This window comes from Eublepharis macularius, chromosome 3 (genome assembly GCF_028583425.1).
Source record: "Eublepharis macularius isolate TG4126 chromosome 3, MPM_Emac_v1.0, whole genome shotgun sequence".
Taxonomy (NCBI): domain Eukaryota; kingdom Metazoa; phylum Chordata; class Lepidosauria; order Squamata; family Eublepharidae; genus Eublepharis; species Eublepharis macularius.
The window spans coordinates 180,720,154-180,737,580 of NC_072792.1; the positions used below are offsets into that span (position 1 = coordinate 180,720,154).

The 17,427-nt window shown below is 46.7% G+C and overlaps 1 protein-coding gene across 1 annotated transcript in view; it reads left to right on the top strand.

Annotated features, from left to right (window-relative positions):
• Nucleotides 1-53: 53 nt before the first annotated feature.
• Nucleotides 54-17,427, top strand: part of MAP6 (microtubule associated protein 6) — a 57,434-nt gene continuing 40,060 nt past the window's right edge. The window contains exon 1 of the mRNA XM_054974133.1: nt 54-975. Coding sequence (XP_054830108.1) covers nt 182-975 — 794 coding nt within the window. The 5' untranslated portion in view covers nt 54-181. The remainder of the gene's footprint in view (nt 976-17,427) is intronic.

The following is a 17,427-nucleotide window of genomic DNA, read 5'->3' on the forward strand; positions in this document are numbered from 1 at the left end:
TGTAGGATTTTTTCTGCTGCAACTGACGCGGAATTGCACTGAGAAGCTACTATTTTTTTCCAGTTTTGGCAAACGGTGCTGATAATGTGAAGCCGGCACGGAGAGACTTGGGACCGACTTGGCAGATCTGTTGTCTGTGCCCAGGGTGGAGTGGCAGAGGACGCCTGGCCCAGCCGTCAAAATGGCGTGGCCTTGTATCAGCCGGGCGTGCTGCATCGCCCGCTTCTGGAACCAGCTGGACAAAGCAGACATCGCCGTGCCTTTGGTGTTCACCAAATACTCGGAAGCCACCGACTTCCCGGGTGCGCAGGTGGTCCTACAGCAACAGCAGCCACGCCTGACCTCGGCCATCGAGACCCAGCCGGCTGCTGTTGGCGGTGACCTGGATGCAGTTGCTAAGGTGACATCTACAGCTGGGGACCAGGTGCCCGGGCAACACAAACCTGGGGCCAAAGATTCGGGGGCGTCCGACTCGGTCATGCGCCAGGACTATAAGCCCTGGAAGGCGCAGAGGCCCGAACCAAGCTGCAAGCCCAAGAGCGAATACCACCCATCGGAAACGCCCTTTGAGAAGGAGAGCCAGTACCAGAAGGATTTTCGTGCCTGGCCCATCCCCAAGAAAGGGGATCACCCCTGGATTCCCAAACTTATGCCCATCCCCCCGGTCGACCTAGACAAGGGGTCCAAGGAAAGATCCGGCAGTCTGGAGAGGAGGAGAAAGGCTCAGGTGAGCCATGAGAAGGAGCAGGGAGGAGAGAAGGAGGTGGAGGCGGCGGGCAAGCCCAGCAGACCCGAAGAGGGGCAAGCCAAGAAGTCCAAAAAGAGGTTCCATATCACCGAGGAGGCGGCCCAGCCGTCACAGCAGCCGGGGTCCTCCGCACCAGCAGAGGGCAGCAAAGGACGGGCCGCAGTGGACGCGCTTAACCGGCAGATCAAGGAGGAGGTGACGGCACGAGTGAGCACCTCTTCCTACAGGTGAGAAGTCCAAACCACTTCCCTGTCCAGCAGGACTTGATGTCACCTGGTCAGGTGGGGGGGCATCTCCGAGCAGGTGAGGTAGCCCCCCTCCAACAGCAAGATCAGGGCATCTTTCAGGGGGGCAAAGTGGGAGATAAATCTGAGACCCTCAGTGCTCTCTTGGGCTGATTCCGCACACGTTGGATAGTGCACTTTCAATGCACTTTATCAATCGTTTGTGGTGGATTTTTTGTTCCGCACACGAAAAAATCCATTCCAAATGATCTATAAAGAGGATTGGAAGTGCATTATCCAACGTGTGCGGAATCAGTATAACCATTGTAGATAGCGCTTAGTTCAATGGTGCATCTCATGTAGAAAGTCCCACGTTCCATCCAAGGCTAGGAAAGGCCTTTCTCGGATGGAGATCCTGGAGAACCCACCACCTGTTGGAGAAGACATTTGATGGCAACAGCGGCCTTGATTGGTACAAGAGAGCTTCGTATGATGTTGTAAACCGCCTCAAGCACCAGACCTGGTAGAGAGGCAGTATATAAGGTGAATGAATGAATGTATGAATGAATGAATGAATGAATGAAACAATGTAAGTTACAAAACTCACTGCCCAAGGATATAGCGATATCCATTAGCTTAGTAATAAAGAGCCCAATAGCACCTTGAGGACTAACCAACTTCATTGTAGCATAAGCTTTCGAGAACCACAGCTGTCTTCATCAGTTGCAGAAGGGAGCTATGGTTCTCGAAAGCTTATGCTACAATAAAGTTGGTTAGTCTTCAAGGTGCTACTGGACTCTTTACTATTTTGCAACTACAGACGTAACGCGGCTAACTCCTCTGGATCTGTGACCATTAGCTTAGATGGCTTTAAAAGGGGATTAGATGCATTAGTGGAAGATTGATACATTGCTGTTTTTTAGCCACAATGTCTAAATGGAAATTCCATGTTCAAGGGGGGCATACCCCAACGAGTGGTTTTGGCCTCCTTGTCCCCTCGTGCCGAGCGACATTGGCTTTCCCCGTTGGATGGTGGACAATTGGTCTGACCCAGCAGAAATCTTCTTATATTCTTTCCAAAAGAAAAAGGTATACTTCCCCCTCCCTTATAACTATACTCTCCATCATATGCAAATATGTGTAGAGAGAATCAAACTGTTAAAACATAGACTGGCTCGGTTAAAACTCATGTTATTAAGTGGCTGAATTTCTTTAGCTGGATAATGAATCGACAAGAAGCTCTTCATTTTAAAAGTTCTCATATCACAGCTAAGGAAACAGTTTTGCCCATCAGAGTTAACATCCTAGGCTTAGTACCAGGCAGATCTGGAAATCCTACCGTGGGCAGTGTGTATTAGTGGTTAGAGTTTTGGATTAGCATCTGGGAGACGCAGGTTCAAATCTCCACTCTGCTATGGAAGCTTCCTTGGTGACCGTGGGCCATTTACAAACTTTCAACCTAACCTACCTGGCAGGGTTGTTGTAATGATAAACTGAAGGAGATAAACGTAAGCCGCATTGGGTCCCCATTGAGGAGAAAGGTGGAGTATAAGTGTAGTAAATAAAAGTAAGAATTTTTTAATTAAGATCTGCTGAAAAGATGTGGATGGATGAAAAAAACCTAAACCGTTGTGAAGACTTGATTTTTTAAAGTTCTTATACAACCTCTCAACACTTGCTGCTTTCTTTTTTCTTTTCTTTTTAAAAATAGATTTTTTAAAAATCCCAATGAATTTTGAGTTGCCGTTTCAGGTTTTAGTTCTGTGTGAAATCTTATTTCCGCATCTGAATTCAAGCCTTTAGGAATTTCTTTACAATATTTCAGACTCAAACGTGACATTCCAAAAACCGGGATATTTTGATACCCGGAGGAAAAAAATGTTTCAGCTGTCTTTGTGTACAGCACAAAGGGTCGGTCCAAAATTGTTTAGGCCCCAAGAAAGGAAATCCAAATGGTACCCCCACACTCAGACTAACTGCAATAGGGCAAAATCCACCAAGAAAATCAACCTATCTGTAGTTTCTGTATTCTATTTTCATCCCACCTGTCCTTAAGGGAGAGAAGGCAGTGAACGCAGTTGTCCTTTTTATCCTGAAAACAACCTCTTGAGGTTAGTCGGACAGTGGCTGGTCCAGTTAATTTCTTCTTGGCTAGATGGGCAATTGACTCCAGGTTTCCCCAATCCTGGTCCAACTGCTTGTGGAATCTCCTGAGAACAACAATTCATATGAAAGCATGAAGCTCTCTTAAACGGAGTCCGATCATTATTTAGCCCCATGTGTCTCTTCTGACAGTGGTGGATCTCCAAAGTCTGAGCTTGGTCTCAGCTTGCTTAGCACCTGTTATCAGAGATCCATTAATGGAGCGACTCCACTTTCTCCAGCATATCATAGAAGGCCCTTTGGCACCCTCTTACTCAAAGGGGAATCGCTCCTTCTCTGGAGGTTTCTAAGCAGAGGCTAGATGGCCATCTGACAGCAGTGCTGATTCTGTGAACCTGGGCAGCTCATGAGAGGGAGGGCAGGAAGGGTTACACCAGTGCTGAGTTCTTGTGGCTGATTGCCACCTTGGGGTCAGGAAGCAATTTTCCCAAGGCCATTTTGGCTAGGGATCCTGACGGTATTTTGCCATCTTCTGGGCATGGAGCAGGGGTCACTGGGAGTGTCTGGCGTGGGAGGTATTTATGAATGCCCTGCATTGTGAATGGGGATGGACTAGATGACCCTTGAGGTCCCTTCCAACCCTTTGATTCTAAGATGGGGACAGCAGCTGGTGGTTTTTGGAAGTTAGCCCTTGTATGAAAAACAATTTAAGCTGTTGGGGAAACATCTGCTTTCCAGTTCATCTTTCAATTGATTAAAGGTCCCTCAAAAATGCAATCCTAAACAGTTGCACTCTTCTAAGCCCATTCATTTCAATGGAAGCGTGTAACTCTGCTTTGGATGGTACTTGGAAGGCTACAATCCTTGCTCAAGAGGAGCTCAATGGGACTTCCTTCTGAGCCAACTTGTTTAGGATTTTACTGCAGCGGGAGGGGCTGTGGCTCAGGGGGAGAGCCTCTGCTTTGCATGCAGAAGGTCCAAAGTTCAATCCCTGGTGTCTCTTGTAAGAATCAAGTCGTAGCTGATGTAAAAGACCTCGGCTTGAGAGCCTGAAGAGCCACTGCTAGTCTGAGTAGACAATATTGACCTTGATGGACCAGCCATCTGATTCAGTATAAGGCAACCTCTTGTGTTCATGTTACAGTCCTTAGGATTGAATTTAAGAGAAGGGGTTTGGAGGAAGTCACTTGGAACGGCCGCTGCCCTGGTCTTTCTCTCATCATACGTGGGAAACACCATGTATAAATACTTCTTTAAACAATGCAGTGAGCATGCAGAATTCACTCCCCGTGGCACTGGGCACTAGCTTAGACTTCTCTCTAGACTAGCTTAGACAAAAGCTCTCCCTTTCCCAAAGGTCTTGGCTTTCCAGCCGAGAGCCAGTTTGTTGTAGTGGTTAAGAGCGGCAGGACTGTAATCTGGAGAGCCAGGTTTGACACTATTAATGGGGATCCATTAATAAACAGATCCTCCATGACTAGAAGTAGTCTACCTCCGAGTACTAAATGTTGAGATCAAGCTATGAGGGCCATCGCCTACTGCCTTGCCACCTTTCCCAGAGGCATCAATAACAACAACAATAACAACATTCTATTTATATACTGCCCTGCAGGACAACTTAACACCCACTCAGAGTGGTTTACAAAGTGTGTTATTATTATCCTCACAACAATCACCCTGTGAGGTGAGTGGGGCTGAGAGAGCTCTGAGAGAGCTGTGATGGATCCAAGGTCACCCAGCTGGCTTCAAGCGGAGGAGTGGGGAATCAAACCCGGCTCTCCTGATTAGAGTCCTGCCGCTCTTAACCTCTACACCAGCCTGGCTCAGAAGAAGAAACAGTCTCCTGCAGTAGGAGACAGAGTGGTGTAGTGGTCAGAGTGTTGGACTAGGACATGCGAGGCCGAGGTTCAAATTCCCATGCAACCTCAGTAAGTGGCCTGTAGCCAGTCACGTTCTCCTAACCTACCCCAAAGGATTGTTGTGAAAACGGAACAGAGGGAGAAGCGCCACGAAGTCTGAGCGTCTTGGAAAAGGCGTAAGAGAGAAAGATATAGAAAAATGATCCTTGATCTGAGCAAAGAAGGCATTCTACTCCCAAGGTGCTTGCTTCAACCCTGAACAGCAGCCCTCCCCTTTAATTTCCGCACAATAACCTCATTGACTCTTTTGCAACCTGATCCAGCATCCCTGCAATTCCCAGGGCACCCTTCACCTGTTCTTCTACCTGCTTACTTGGCACCTAATCCTTTTCCCTTTGCCCAGCATTTTTCGAGCCTCCTCGCTGGTTTTCTCAACCGGCTCCAGAATTATTTAAACATTCTTCCCAGCTCCACTGTTCCACCATCCTCCTCATCACACCAGCTCTGATTTCCCCTCGGCTTTTTTACTTCCCACTAGGAACAGCTAATGTTCCTTACCTCCTCATTCCCCGGGCAAGAGTGGCAGGTCATGTGTGAGTTCAGGAAGCCCTATTGGGCACGTGCAGCTTGCCCCATCTTTAAAGGTGCCCGGGGAACGAGGAGGGAAGGGCTGCTAACTGCCCAAGGTGAGGATGGAGGAGGTAGGGGGCAGCGAGGGATGGGCAGTGAGGGGCAGCAACTAGAGACAGCTGCGCAACCAGGGGGCAGTAACCTCAGGCAGCAGGTTCTATAAGTGGAAGACCCTTTCTGCCTCAATGCAAGGGGTGTAACCAAGCAAAGTGACTATCATGCTCTACAGGAATTCATTGAGATGCAATACACCTCCCAGGTTCCTGGGCCACCTGATGGGATATCTGCCCCAGCACTGTTCACGTCAGCCACGTCAGCGATGAGGCAGGAGGGACAGACTTCCTTTAGTGTGTGAGATCAAAAGCTCTCCCTTTCCCAAAGGCCTTGGCTTTCCAGCCGAGAGCCGGTTTGGGATAGTGGTTAAGAGCGGCAGGACTCTAATCTGGACAGCCAGGTTTGATTCCCAACTTCTCCGCTTGAAGCCAGCTGGGTGACTTTGGGTCAGTCACAGCCCTTTCAGAGCTCTCTCAGCCCCACCCACCTCGCAGGGTGATTGTCGTGGGGATAACAATAACATACTCTGAGTGGGCATTAAGTTGTCCTGAAGGGCCATATATAAATCGAATGTTATGTTATTATTTCCAATCTCTGGGATCGTTCTGGGGTGTGCCCACACCCAAGTCATGAATTCCAGACTCATCTTAAATAAAAATTAAATGTATTAGTTTAAGGGATGTTTGCAAAAAGCATGAGGCGCTCTTACACAGGCAACAGGCATTAAAATAAGAAAACTTTACTGCTGCTACATAAAATCTCCCTATCTAAAACGGTAAGGGCTTGCTGCCTAAGCATCTCCGGTTGACGTCCATTGTTGCGTATCTCACCCGTCCATTAGAATGCAAGCCCTCTCCCATGCCCTGCTGGTCTGGCACGGGGACATGTTGAGATGATGAACAGCGTGTAGCTTTCAGCTTCTCTCTGGCGCCCTTGCAGAAGGACCAGAGAAAGGAAGTGGGTGCCGTGAGAAGCCATCTTTATTTTGGACTCAGCACATCTCGAGATGGCAACTCGAGAGCCAATTAGGGCCGAGCTGTTAATTAGCATTTCACCCATGTGAAGATCTCGGGAGTGAGCATGGAACCTCTCTGAGAACAGCCTCCCGAGGTCAAATCTTTGGGGAACTCAGAGACTGCTCCGCAGGTATTACTAATCACACCGATCTAAACCATGCCACGGCCTGAAAACACGTAAAACTCTGAACATAAGTCCAGCCATTTTACCAAAAACCCTGGCTTCGGCTAGCGGTTCCTTAGAGAGATGGTAATCTTCATTACACCAAGAAACATGCGTCAAAACAGTAGATGGATCAGGCATTTTATGAGTATTTAACAATCCTGACCTCAGTGAAGATCTGTGGAACATCAAAAAGAGAACAGGAAGCCTTTGATTAAATAAAACGGGAGCGAGTCATCATGAGACATCTCCTGTGTCATCAATTGCTAGAGGTTAAATTAATTCCACCATAAAGTTAAGAGCTGTATCCAGCTCTTAAATAATACAATAATAACATTTCATTTGTATACCACTCTTCTAAAGAGATTAGTGCCCATCAGAGCGGTGAACAAAGCCAGTGTTTATTATTATCCCCACAATACAGCTGGGGAGCTGGAGCTGAGAGGAGTGCCTTGCCCAAGGACACCTGCTGAGCTCATGGCAGTCGTGGGAGTTGAACCAGCAGAGTCTTGATTCGCAGCCCAACCACTTAACCACTATGCTACAGCAGCTCACATAATAGTGCACTCATACACTGCTTTTCTGGATAGATTAGTGCCCCACTCAGAGCGATGAACAAAGTCAATGTTATTATAGTCCTCACAATACAGCTGGGGAGCTGGGATTGGGAGGAGTGACTTACCTGCTGAGCTCATGGCAGTAGTGGAAGTCGAACCAGCAGAATACCAGTTTGCAGCCCAACTACTTAAGCACTTGCTACAGCAGCTCCTAAAATAATAACTGCTTATATACCACTCTTGTAGACAGATTAGTGCCCCACTCAGAGCAGTGTTATTATCCAGCTGGAGAGCTAGGGCTGAGAAGAGTGGCTTACCCAGGGCTGAGCTCATGGCAGTAGTGGGAGTGGAGCCAGCAGGGAGCTGATTTGCAGCCCAACCATTTAACTACTATGCTACAGCAGCTTACATAACAGTGCACTTATATACCACTCTTCTAGACAGATAGTGTTCCACTCAGAGTAGTGAACAAGGTCAATGTTGTTATTATCCCCCCAACAGAACTGGGAAGGTGGGGCTGAGAGGAGTGGCTGACCCAAGGCCGCCTGCTGAGCTCATGGCAGGAGTGGGATTCGAACCAGCAAAGTGCTTCATCGCAACTCAAACTCATGGTAACCGTAAATGCAGAAGTCCACAATTTCAGCCCCCAGCATCTCCAGTTGAAGGATGGGAATGATCCTTCTCCATCCAAGACCCTGGAACTTCACTGACCTTGAGATATGAAGCTTCATGTGGACCATGGCTCAGTGGTCATGTGCCCTGCATGCAGAAAGTTCCAGGTTCAATCCCCGGCACTTCCAGTTAAAAGGATCAGGTAGTAGGTGGAATGAAAGACCTCTGCCTGAGACCATGGAGAGCCATGAGGAGGGGCCATGGCTCAGTGGTAGGGCATCTGCTTGGCATGCAGAAGGTCCCAGGTTCAATTCCCAGCTTCTCCAATTAAAAGGACTAGGTGATGTGAAAGACCTCCACCTCAGATCCTGGAGAGCCATGAGGAGGAGCCATGGCTCAGTGGTAGGGCATCTGCTTGGCATGCAGAAGGTCCCAGGTTCAATCCCCAGCATCTCCAGTTAAAAGGACTAGGTGATGTGAAAGACCTCCACCTGAGATCCTGGTGAGCCGTGAGGAGGGGCCATGGCTTAGTGGTAGGGCATCAGCTTGGCATGCAGAAGGTCCCAGGTTCAATTCCCAGCATCTCCAATTAAAAGGACTAGGTGATGTGAAAGACCTCCACCTCAGATCCTGGAGAGCCATGAGGAGGAGCCATGGCTCAGTGGTAGGGCATCTGCTTGGCATGCAGAAGGTCCCAGGTTCAATCCCCAGCATCTCCAGTTAAAAGGACTAGGTGATGTGAAAGACCTCCACCTGAGATCCTGGTGAGCCGTGAGGAGGGGCCATGGCTTAGTGGTAGGGCATCAGCTTGGCATGCAGAAGGTCCCAGGTTCAATTCCCAGCATCTCCAATTAAAAGGACTAGGTGATGTGAAAGACCTCCACCTCAGATCCTGGAGAGCCATGAGGAGGAGCCATGGCTCAGTGGTAGGGCATCTGCTTGGCATGCAGAAGGTCCCAGGTTCAATCCCCAGCATCTCCAGTTAAAAGGACTAGGTGATGTGAAAGACCTCCGCCTGAGATCCTGGAGAGACGCTGCCAGTTTGAGTAAATAATTCTGACTTTGATGGACCTAGAATCTGATTGAGTAGAAGGCAACTTTGTGTGTGTGCATGTGTTCAGTTTCCATCAGAATACAGACAATGTTGACCTTCGACTCAGTAGAAGCCAGCAGCTTTGACAGCTTTGGGGGTTCAAAATTCATTCTTCAATAATACCAGCAGCACCTCTATCTCTCGGCCACCTAAGTGGCCTTAGCATGTTTTCACTCTACAAACTTCCATCTATGACTCAGCATCTGACTGCAGGTGCATACACCTCACTTAGGGTTGCCAGGATGGGCTGCGAGGCATCCAACTTTAGCAGGAGATCTCCTGCCAGCAACTCTAGTTGGCGGCTGCTGCAGTGGTAGAAATATTTTATAAAACTGGAGAGATCAACTACGCTACTGCTTCACCTCCAGGGAAAACAAACACAGAAGTGACATAGGGTAGCTCTAGGAATTGCCAGAAACTCTGTGGTTTTACCATAGAGTTCCTGGTGATTTCTATAATTACTCTGTGTGTTCCATGTTTCCTCTGAAAATGACATAGTAGTGTACCCAACATTGCATGCCCGCATGTCTCCTCCTCAACTGTCCTGCTGGTTGCCAGGCATGGCCACATCTTCTGCTATAGTGGGAGACCCCCTACTGGAAGCCCCCTCCTCCAGTTCCTACCTCCATTTAGTAGGCCAGCAGGAGAAAAAAGAAGAAGATTGCTGTGATGTCAATGGTGTGACATCATTTCAGGGGCAAACCTGGAAGTGACATCATGCTGCTCTACGATTCAACAGAAAGTCTATGGTTTTATCATAGACTTTCCGCTGAATCCTAGAGGGGCATGATGTCACTGCAGATTCACCCCAGAAATGATGTCATACCATTTACACAACAGCAACTCCCCCGATGTTCTAGCTTCCTAGTCTTCTACTGTGTGCCCACCACCAGTTGCCATCCCGTACTTCACTCCTTTTCATACAAGCGGACTCCACAACAGGGGTGGACTGGGAGGAAATCATAGCCTTGGAAAAGGACCCAACCCATTCCCCAGACCACTGCTTCCCATCCAAAGGAGAGCAGGAAGGAGAAAAAGCCTGCTGAGCCATCCCTGTGCTGTGTGCGGCTTTGCTGGGTGCCTCCTCCTCCGCGCTGCACACGGTTCTGGTGGTTCTGAGTGCCTCCTTCCCCAAATTGTGTGGTGCTTGGCATGTGCTAGCATCCACTTGTGCCCACCCAGCACAGAGTTCAGGCCACCCATCTCTCTGTGTTGGTTGAAACTTGACACCGGTAGGCTTATATTTCCCAGGTCACCAGCCCATCCGGACTTGTTCTGGTCCCCTTAATGGCCAATCAGCCCTTGCTCTTCAAAGCCACATAACAAACCAGCTTTGTGCATATTCAGGCTTGCTGCTGGCATAATGTGACACTTGAACACAGCCCTTAGTGTGGTGTCATGATTTAACTTTGGGGCCCAGATGTGGGTTCAAGTCTATACTTAGCTGCAAAGCTTACATGTCCTCTAAAACCCCATCTTACTTCTTTTTAAATGCTTACAAAAGAGCCAGAGGTTCCGTTTCAATAGTGCAACTGAGCAGGGCTGGAAGGATTAGATCCCCTCTTCTGTTCTTGTACGGTCCCAACTCCCAGCCTGAATGGCTGCAGCTCACCTTTTCCAGACTGACATGTGACTCGGTGCTCAGTCCCTCCTCCCTCGTTGGTTCATTGTGATGAGAAAACAGGAGTGACTGTATGCCGCCTTGGAGTGACTATATGCCTCCTTGAAGATACAGAAAAGCAAGGTGTATAACATAAAGAATTGGGGAGGTGGCTGCTTTTTCTTTTTAACTAGCTTCTTAATTTGCAGCATAATTGGGTTGTAAAACTAAATTTTTATTCTCTGATACTTCTTTCCAGGGTTTTTTTTCCAGGAAAAGAGGTGGTGGAACTCAGGACTGCACAATGACATCACTTTGGGTCAGCTGGAACCAGGGGGGAGTTTTTTAAAGTTTAAATCACCCTTGGTGAAAATGGTCACATGGCCGGTGGCCCCGCCCCCTGATCTCCAGACGGAGGGGAATTCCCCTCCGTCTGGAGATCAGGGGGCGGGGCCACCGGCCATGTGACCATTTTCAAGAGGTGCCAGAACTCCCTTCCACCGCGTTCCTGCTGAAAAAAAGCCCTGCTTCTTTCTGTATGTTTTAACATCCATTTGCACTTCTTCCTTCCTTGGGATGTCAAACCACAGCATGGTGGAATTCTGACTCACATATCTCTGATGTCCTGACCTTTCTTTTGCCTTTTCCTGTTGCCTCTGCGTTGTTCTAAGGAACAGGAAAGTGGTTTGATAAATGATTTGAACCTTAAAAGGCATAAGGCTTAAGGGCTAATTCACAAGTTAGCTTTTCTGTTTGCTTGTTTTCAAGGCATAGACTTACGCAACTTTAAGTGCATTTAAGGTTACAAAGAGGTGCATCAGATACGCAGCGGAGAGGAAATTTTCAGTGACAAGCCCCGTTTAATGTTTGAAAAGGCCGTGAGCTGACGCTACGTGATTGTGTTCCCAAGATGGCTGATTTGGGCATTATTTTTCCTCTCCCACAAGAATCCCTGCTTACATGGACTGTAATTCTAGAGTCCTGGGACCCAAATGGTTTTGCTTATATCAAGAGAGCTAGTGTGGTATAGTAGATAGAGTTACGGACGTGGATTTGGGAGAGCCAAGTTCGATTCTCTGCTCTGCCATGGAAGCTGGGCTGGCTAAGCGTCTTTGGGCAGGTCACTGTCAGGTTCTGGCAGTTAGACCCCAATAGTACTCCACCGCAGACCCTCCAGTGTCTGAGTTAAAGTTGCTTTATTAGAGATCCATCCGTATCAGTGCGCACAGATAGTAGCATGGGCAGAAGTGACGTGAATCAAGATGTTTGGGTTAGTTATAGAGCAAATTCCCGCCCTTGGGATAGGGACCGTTAGGATTCTGGCGCGAAGGAGCCAGGAAGGGTGGGGGGGTCTGTGGAAAGAAGAAAGGAATGAAGTCATCTCAGTTCTCAGGACGATACAGCTCAAGCCGGCACTCAACGCCACATTCTTCAGTCGGCTGTAAAACCTAAAGTAGACACGTGCAAGATAAGAAGCTACTAGCCAAGCGTTAAATGTGTACTTCAGATATTCTCAGAGAATCAGTACAGACTACAGAATGCACTCGCGGCAGATATTTTTTGGGGACGTATCTGACAGTAGCACTCTCAGCCTAGCCTACCTCACAGGGTTGTTGTAAGGATAAAATGGAGGAGCGGAGAATGATGTAAGTTGCTTTGGGTTCCCCTTGGGGAGAGAGCCAGTTTGGTGTAGTGGTTAAGAGCGTGGGACTCTAATCTGGAGAGCCGGGTTTGATTCCCCCACTCCTCCGCTTGAAGCCAGCTGGGTGACCTTGGGTCAGTCACAGCTCTCTCAGAGCTCTCTCAGCCCCACCCACCTCACAGGGTGTTTTGTTGTGGGGATAATAATGACATACTTTGTAAACTGCTCTGAGTGGGTGTTAAGTCATCCTGAAGGGCGGTATATAAATTGAATGTTGTTGTTGTTGTTGTTGTTAAAGATGGGGTATAAACAGAGTAAAAGAAATAAATATCCTCAGGTAATTCTCAATTCCTTCATCAAAAGCATTATCCGTGAGCTTGTTTGAGCAATTCTATCTATCTAGGACATTTTCCTCCTGCCCTTTCTTCAAGAAGCTCAAATTGGCATCAAATTCTTTCCTCCAGTTTATCTTCACAAGAGCTCTGCGAGGCAGTTTGGGTTAAAGGGGGGTGGGAAACCAACAAGCTTCCTTGGTTTAAACCCAGGCCTAGCAGTCTCTAGTCCAGCAGTCTGACCACTATACCACACTGTCAAACAAAACTAACTTCCGTCAGGACCAATTGATGTTCGTATCATGATGTGCAGTCTTAGCACAGTTGCTCAGAACTGATGCTCAACAAAATATGTTTTTCAGGGAAGAGGGGGAATAGGTTTCTACATGAAGGGACTGGAGCTAGGGCTTCTTTGTGGAGTCACATCTCAGTCTTAAGCACATTTACTTGCGTGATCCCTTCAAAGGCCCGAGGGATTTGCGAACTGATGCAACGCATCTGCAAGAGAGTGGGAAGAGCATGCAACGGAGAGGTCATAAAGGATGCAACATATAAATATGGAAATAATCCCTGTTGGCTTTGGTAGAGTTTATTTCCGAGTCAGGCTGCATGCATCTGCATACCTCCTTGAGAGTAAGCCTCATTCATTTCACTGAGACTTATTTCTAAGTAGGCAGATCAAGATGGGTAGTTGTGTTAATCTGTCTGTAGCAGTAGAAAAGAGCAAGAGTTCAGTAGCACCTATAAGACTATCAAAATTTGAGGTAGGGTATGAGCTTTTGTGAGTGAGGAAGTGAGGTGTGATTCATCAAAGCCCATCCCCTACCACAAATTTTGTTAGTCTTATAGGTGCTACTAGACTCTTACTCTTTTTTATTTCTAAGTAAACACACATGGGGTTACTTTTGTTTTGTTTTGCAGCCTTAAACTCAATTCTAACTAAGCTCAATTCTGTTCGTTTGAGTACAGTCAAATGCCAAAATAAATAGAAACTGTACACAGGAAAAGCAACTGTTGCATAGCAGTTAAGAGTGTCAGACTAGGGTCTCAGAGGCCCAGGTTCAAATCCTGAGTCTGCTATGGGAGCTTTTTGGGTGGGCCAGACACCCCCCCTCAGCCTAACCTACCTCCAAGGGTAGTTGTAAGGATAAAAATGGAGGAGAAGAGAACGACGTAAGCTGCTTTGGGCCTGCCTTGGGGAGATAGCAGGAGAGGAATGAAGTATATAAATAAATAAAAGATCTGGCTGTGCTATGAGGAAATAGCCCAACATTTGACTGCAATTTCTAGGCTGTGGGTAAATCTGATGTCAGCTACAGGCATCATAAGAGCAGAAATTGCTGCCACCGAACATGCTCAGTAGCTTTGAGCCACATAATCGGACAAGCAGCACTAGGAGTGGTGCTGCCATCTCCATTCAAAAGGCTCAGGAGTTTGGTGACATGAAAGACCCTCACTGGAGACACCAGAGAGCTGCCCCCCACCAGGATAACAACAACAACAACAACATTCAATTTATATACCACCCTTCAGGACAACTTAACACCCACTCAGAGTGCTTTACAAAGTGTGTTATTATTATCCCCACAACAATCACCCTGTGAGGTGGGTGGAGCTGAGAGGGCTCTGAGAGAGCTGTGACTGACCCAAGGTCACCCAGCTGGTTTCAAGTGGAGGAGCAGGGAATCAAACCGGTCTTCCAGATTAGAGTCCCACCGCTCTTAACCACTACACCAAACTGGCTCTCAGGTAGTGCCTGATAGGCCAGTCCTTATTGGAGAGAAACCCAGATCGTTGACTCACAAGCCCGATGTGCACAACAGCCCCAGAAGTTCACTGAACATGCAAGAGACAGGATGAGAGCTCTGGCCACACCCCCGGCTTCCACACAAAGGCTTGCTATTTTCCTCCCAGGGCCGCACCCATTTCCTGTTGCTGTAAAAATAACATAAAAAATTTAATTATGTGTGTTATTTGCTGTCAAGTTGCTTCTGACATATGGCGACCCTATGAATGAAAGACCTCCAAAATGTCCTATCATTAGCAGACTTGCTCAGATCTGCAAACCGGAGGATGTGGCTTCTTTTGTTGAGTCAAGCCATCTCCTTTTAGGTCTTCCTCTTTTCCTGCTGCCTTCCACTTTTCCCAGCATTATTGACTTTTCCAGAGAATCTTATCCTCTCACGATATGACCAAAGTACAATAGCCTTAGTTTTGTCCTTTTAGCTTCTAGGGAGAATTCAGGCTTGATTTGATCTAGTACCCACTTATTTGTCTTTTGGGCTGTCCATGGTATCCGCAAAACTCTCCTCCAGCACCACATTTCAAATGAATCCATTTTCTTCCAGTCACCTTTCTTCACTGTCCAACTTTCACATCCATACATCGTAATGGGGAACACCATCGTTTGGATTATCTTGATCTTGGTTCCCAGAGAGACATCTTTATCTTTAAGGATCTTCTCTAGCTCCCTCACAGCTGCTCTTCCAAGCCTCCGTCTTCTTCTCATTTCTTCATTGCAGTCTCCCTTTTGGTTGATGATTGAGCCAAGGTATAGAAAATCTTTAACAATTTCATTGTCAACTATAAAATTGTGTAATTTCTCTTTACTTTTGTCTTCTTGATGTTCAGCTGTAATCCTGCTTTGGCAATTTCTTCTTTAACCTTCATAAGTAGTCGTTTCAAGTCTTTTCTGCCATTAACGTGGTGTCATCTGCATATCTCAAACTGTTAATGTTCCTTCCACCAATTTTCACTCCAGTTTCTCATTAATCCATCTTTCCTTATGATATGTTCTGCATAGAGGTTGAACAGGTAGGGAGATAATATGCATCCTTGTCTGACACTTTTGCCAATTGGAAACCATCTCATTTCCCCATATTCTGTCCTGACAGTTGCCTCTTGTCCAGAGTACAGGTTGTGCATCAAAACAACCAGATATCATGGCACCCCCATTTCTTTTAACACTCTCCATAGCTTTTCATGAGACACACAGTCAAAATCTTTGCTGTAATCTATAAACCATGAGCTGACTTTCTTCCGAAATTCCCTGGAGTGCTCCATTAGCCGTAGTAAATTTGCAAATGTGATCTCTAGTGCCTTTTCCTTTTCTGAATCCTGCTGTAACATCTGGCATTTCATGTCGGATAGTAATAATATATACTGTACAAATACTTTTTTTAATAATGTAAAAAAATCTTTAAAATGTAAAAAAAAAAATACTGTTGGGTGATGGCATGATGACACTTCTGGAGAAAACCTGGAAGTGATGCCTGTCTGCCCTAGGAATTGATGAAAATTCTGTGGTTTTACCATAGAGTTTCCAGCAATTCCTAGAGAAGATTTTTCCCAAAGTGACATCATACCGTTATTCAACAGCACCTCACATGTCTCCATCCCCCCAGACTCCCACCTCATGATGGCCTGGTAAAATGCACGCACTCTCTCCATGTGTTCAGCAATGCTGGTTTGGAACATCAGTGTTTATGGGGATGGAGAATTTGTGTGGCCACTTATTCCACGCAATCACCCCTGCAGGTATCTAGGTGATTGTGTGGAGGCAGGCGGCAGATCCAGCTTGCCTATGTTGCAATGTGTGCTCTCCCTTAGCTCTTGTATGCACTGGGCTACTAAGAAACATGGTAAGGGGTTACCCTGAAAGTCGTTAGGGGTCATACTTGCCCTTTGAAAGGAGGCCTCTTCGGATGTAAGAACAAATTGCACCTCGTTGACTTTTAATCCAGGAAAAGAAAGTGTGCTCCGTCTATAGAGCTTTAGCTGTACATTTCTTTGCGGATGAACAGTGACAGCTCTTTGCTTTAACCACTATTGGTTGAAATGCTGCAATGATAACAGAATCAGTTCATAAACTTTTGGCCCTTTGTAGTAGGCCAGTGTTCCTCTGACATCCGGAATCTCGATTTTTGCCTGTGGAATGCTGGACTGAAGCTCACCCTAAAAGCTTTCTCTGACTAATCTCCAGATAAACTCCTTTGCTCTTCTCTAGGTAGCGTTTGGGGAATCCAAGGCCCCTCTTGATAACCTGGCAGCAGAGCGCCCTCGCCAGACAGTAATGATCGCAGGCTAATAAAAGTGCAAAATAGAGCAATTATATTCCTTGATACCTTACTGCTCCAGCTAAATCTTTGTCAAAGGTCTCCAATCCCAGTATCAGTTTCTGTTTCATGTGTTATACCTATCCATGTTGATTGAAAACAACCTATATTTTCTAGCATGTGCCCTTATAAATGATTTCATTGATTTGCCTTTGGCGGGGAAGATATCGGAAAGGAGGTCTAGGAGGAGTCTAGGAGGAGTCGCTTATGATATCTGGAAGACTCTCTCTCCCCATATGGCCACATACACCATTGTATGGTCTCTCTCTGGCTATTCTTGCTTAAGGTTGCCCACCTGGCATCCAACAGAACCCATTCCTTGAGCCACAAAAAATATGTTTAAATGGATATTTAAAATGGTTTCGTGTGCACATTTGCAAACGTTGGTTGCCAGATTCCAGCTCATTAGCAATGCAGAGAGACTCACAAAGAGCAATAACGTATCAAAATATCGTGAAGTCCTAACGAAATAAAGTATTCATATAACAATGACAAAGTCAATAACTCATTCTTATTATGCCAATATACAATTCACCATCAATAACATAGGACACACAATCTTCCCACCCTCTAGACCTATACATAAAGTGCTGGTGCGTACAATACAGTTGATGAACATTCATTTAGCAACATTCAATATTACTTTTGTAAACAGTTGGAAGTGCATAAAGTCCATCAA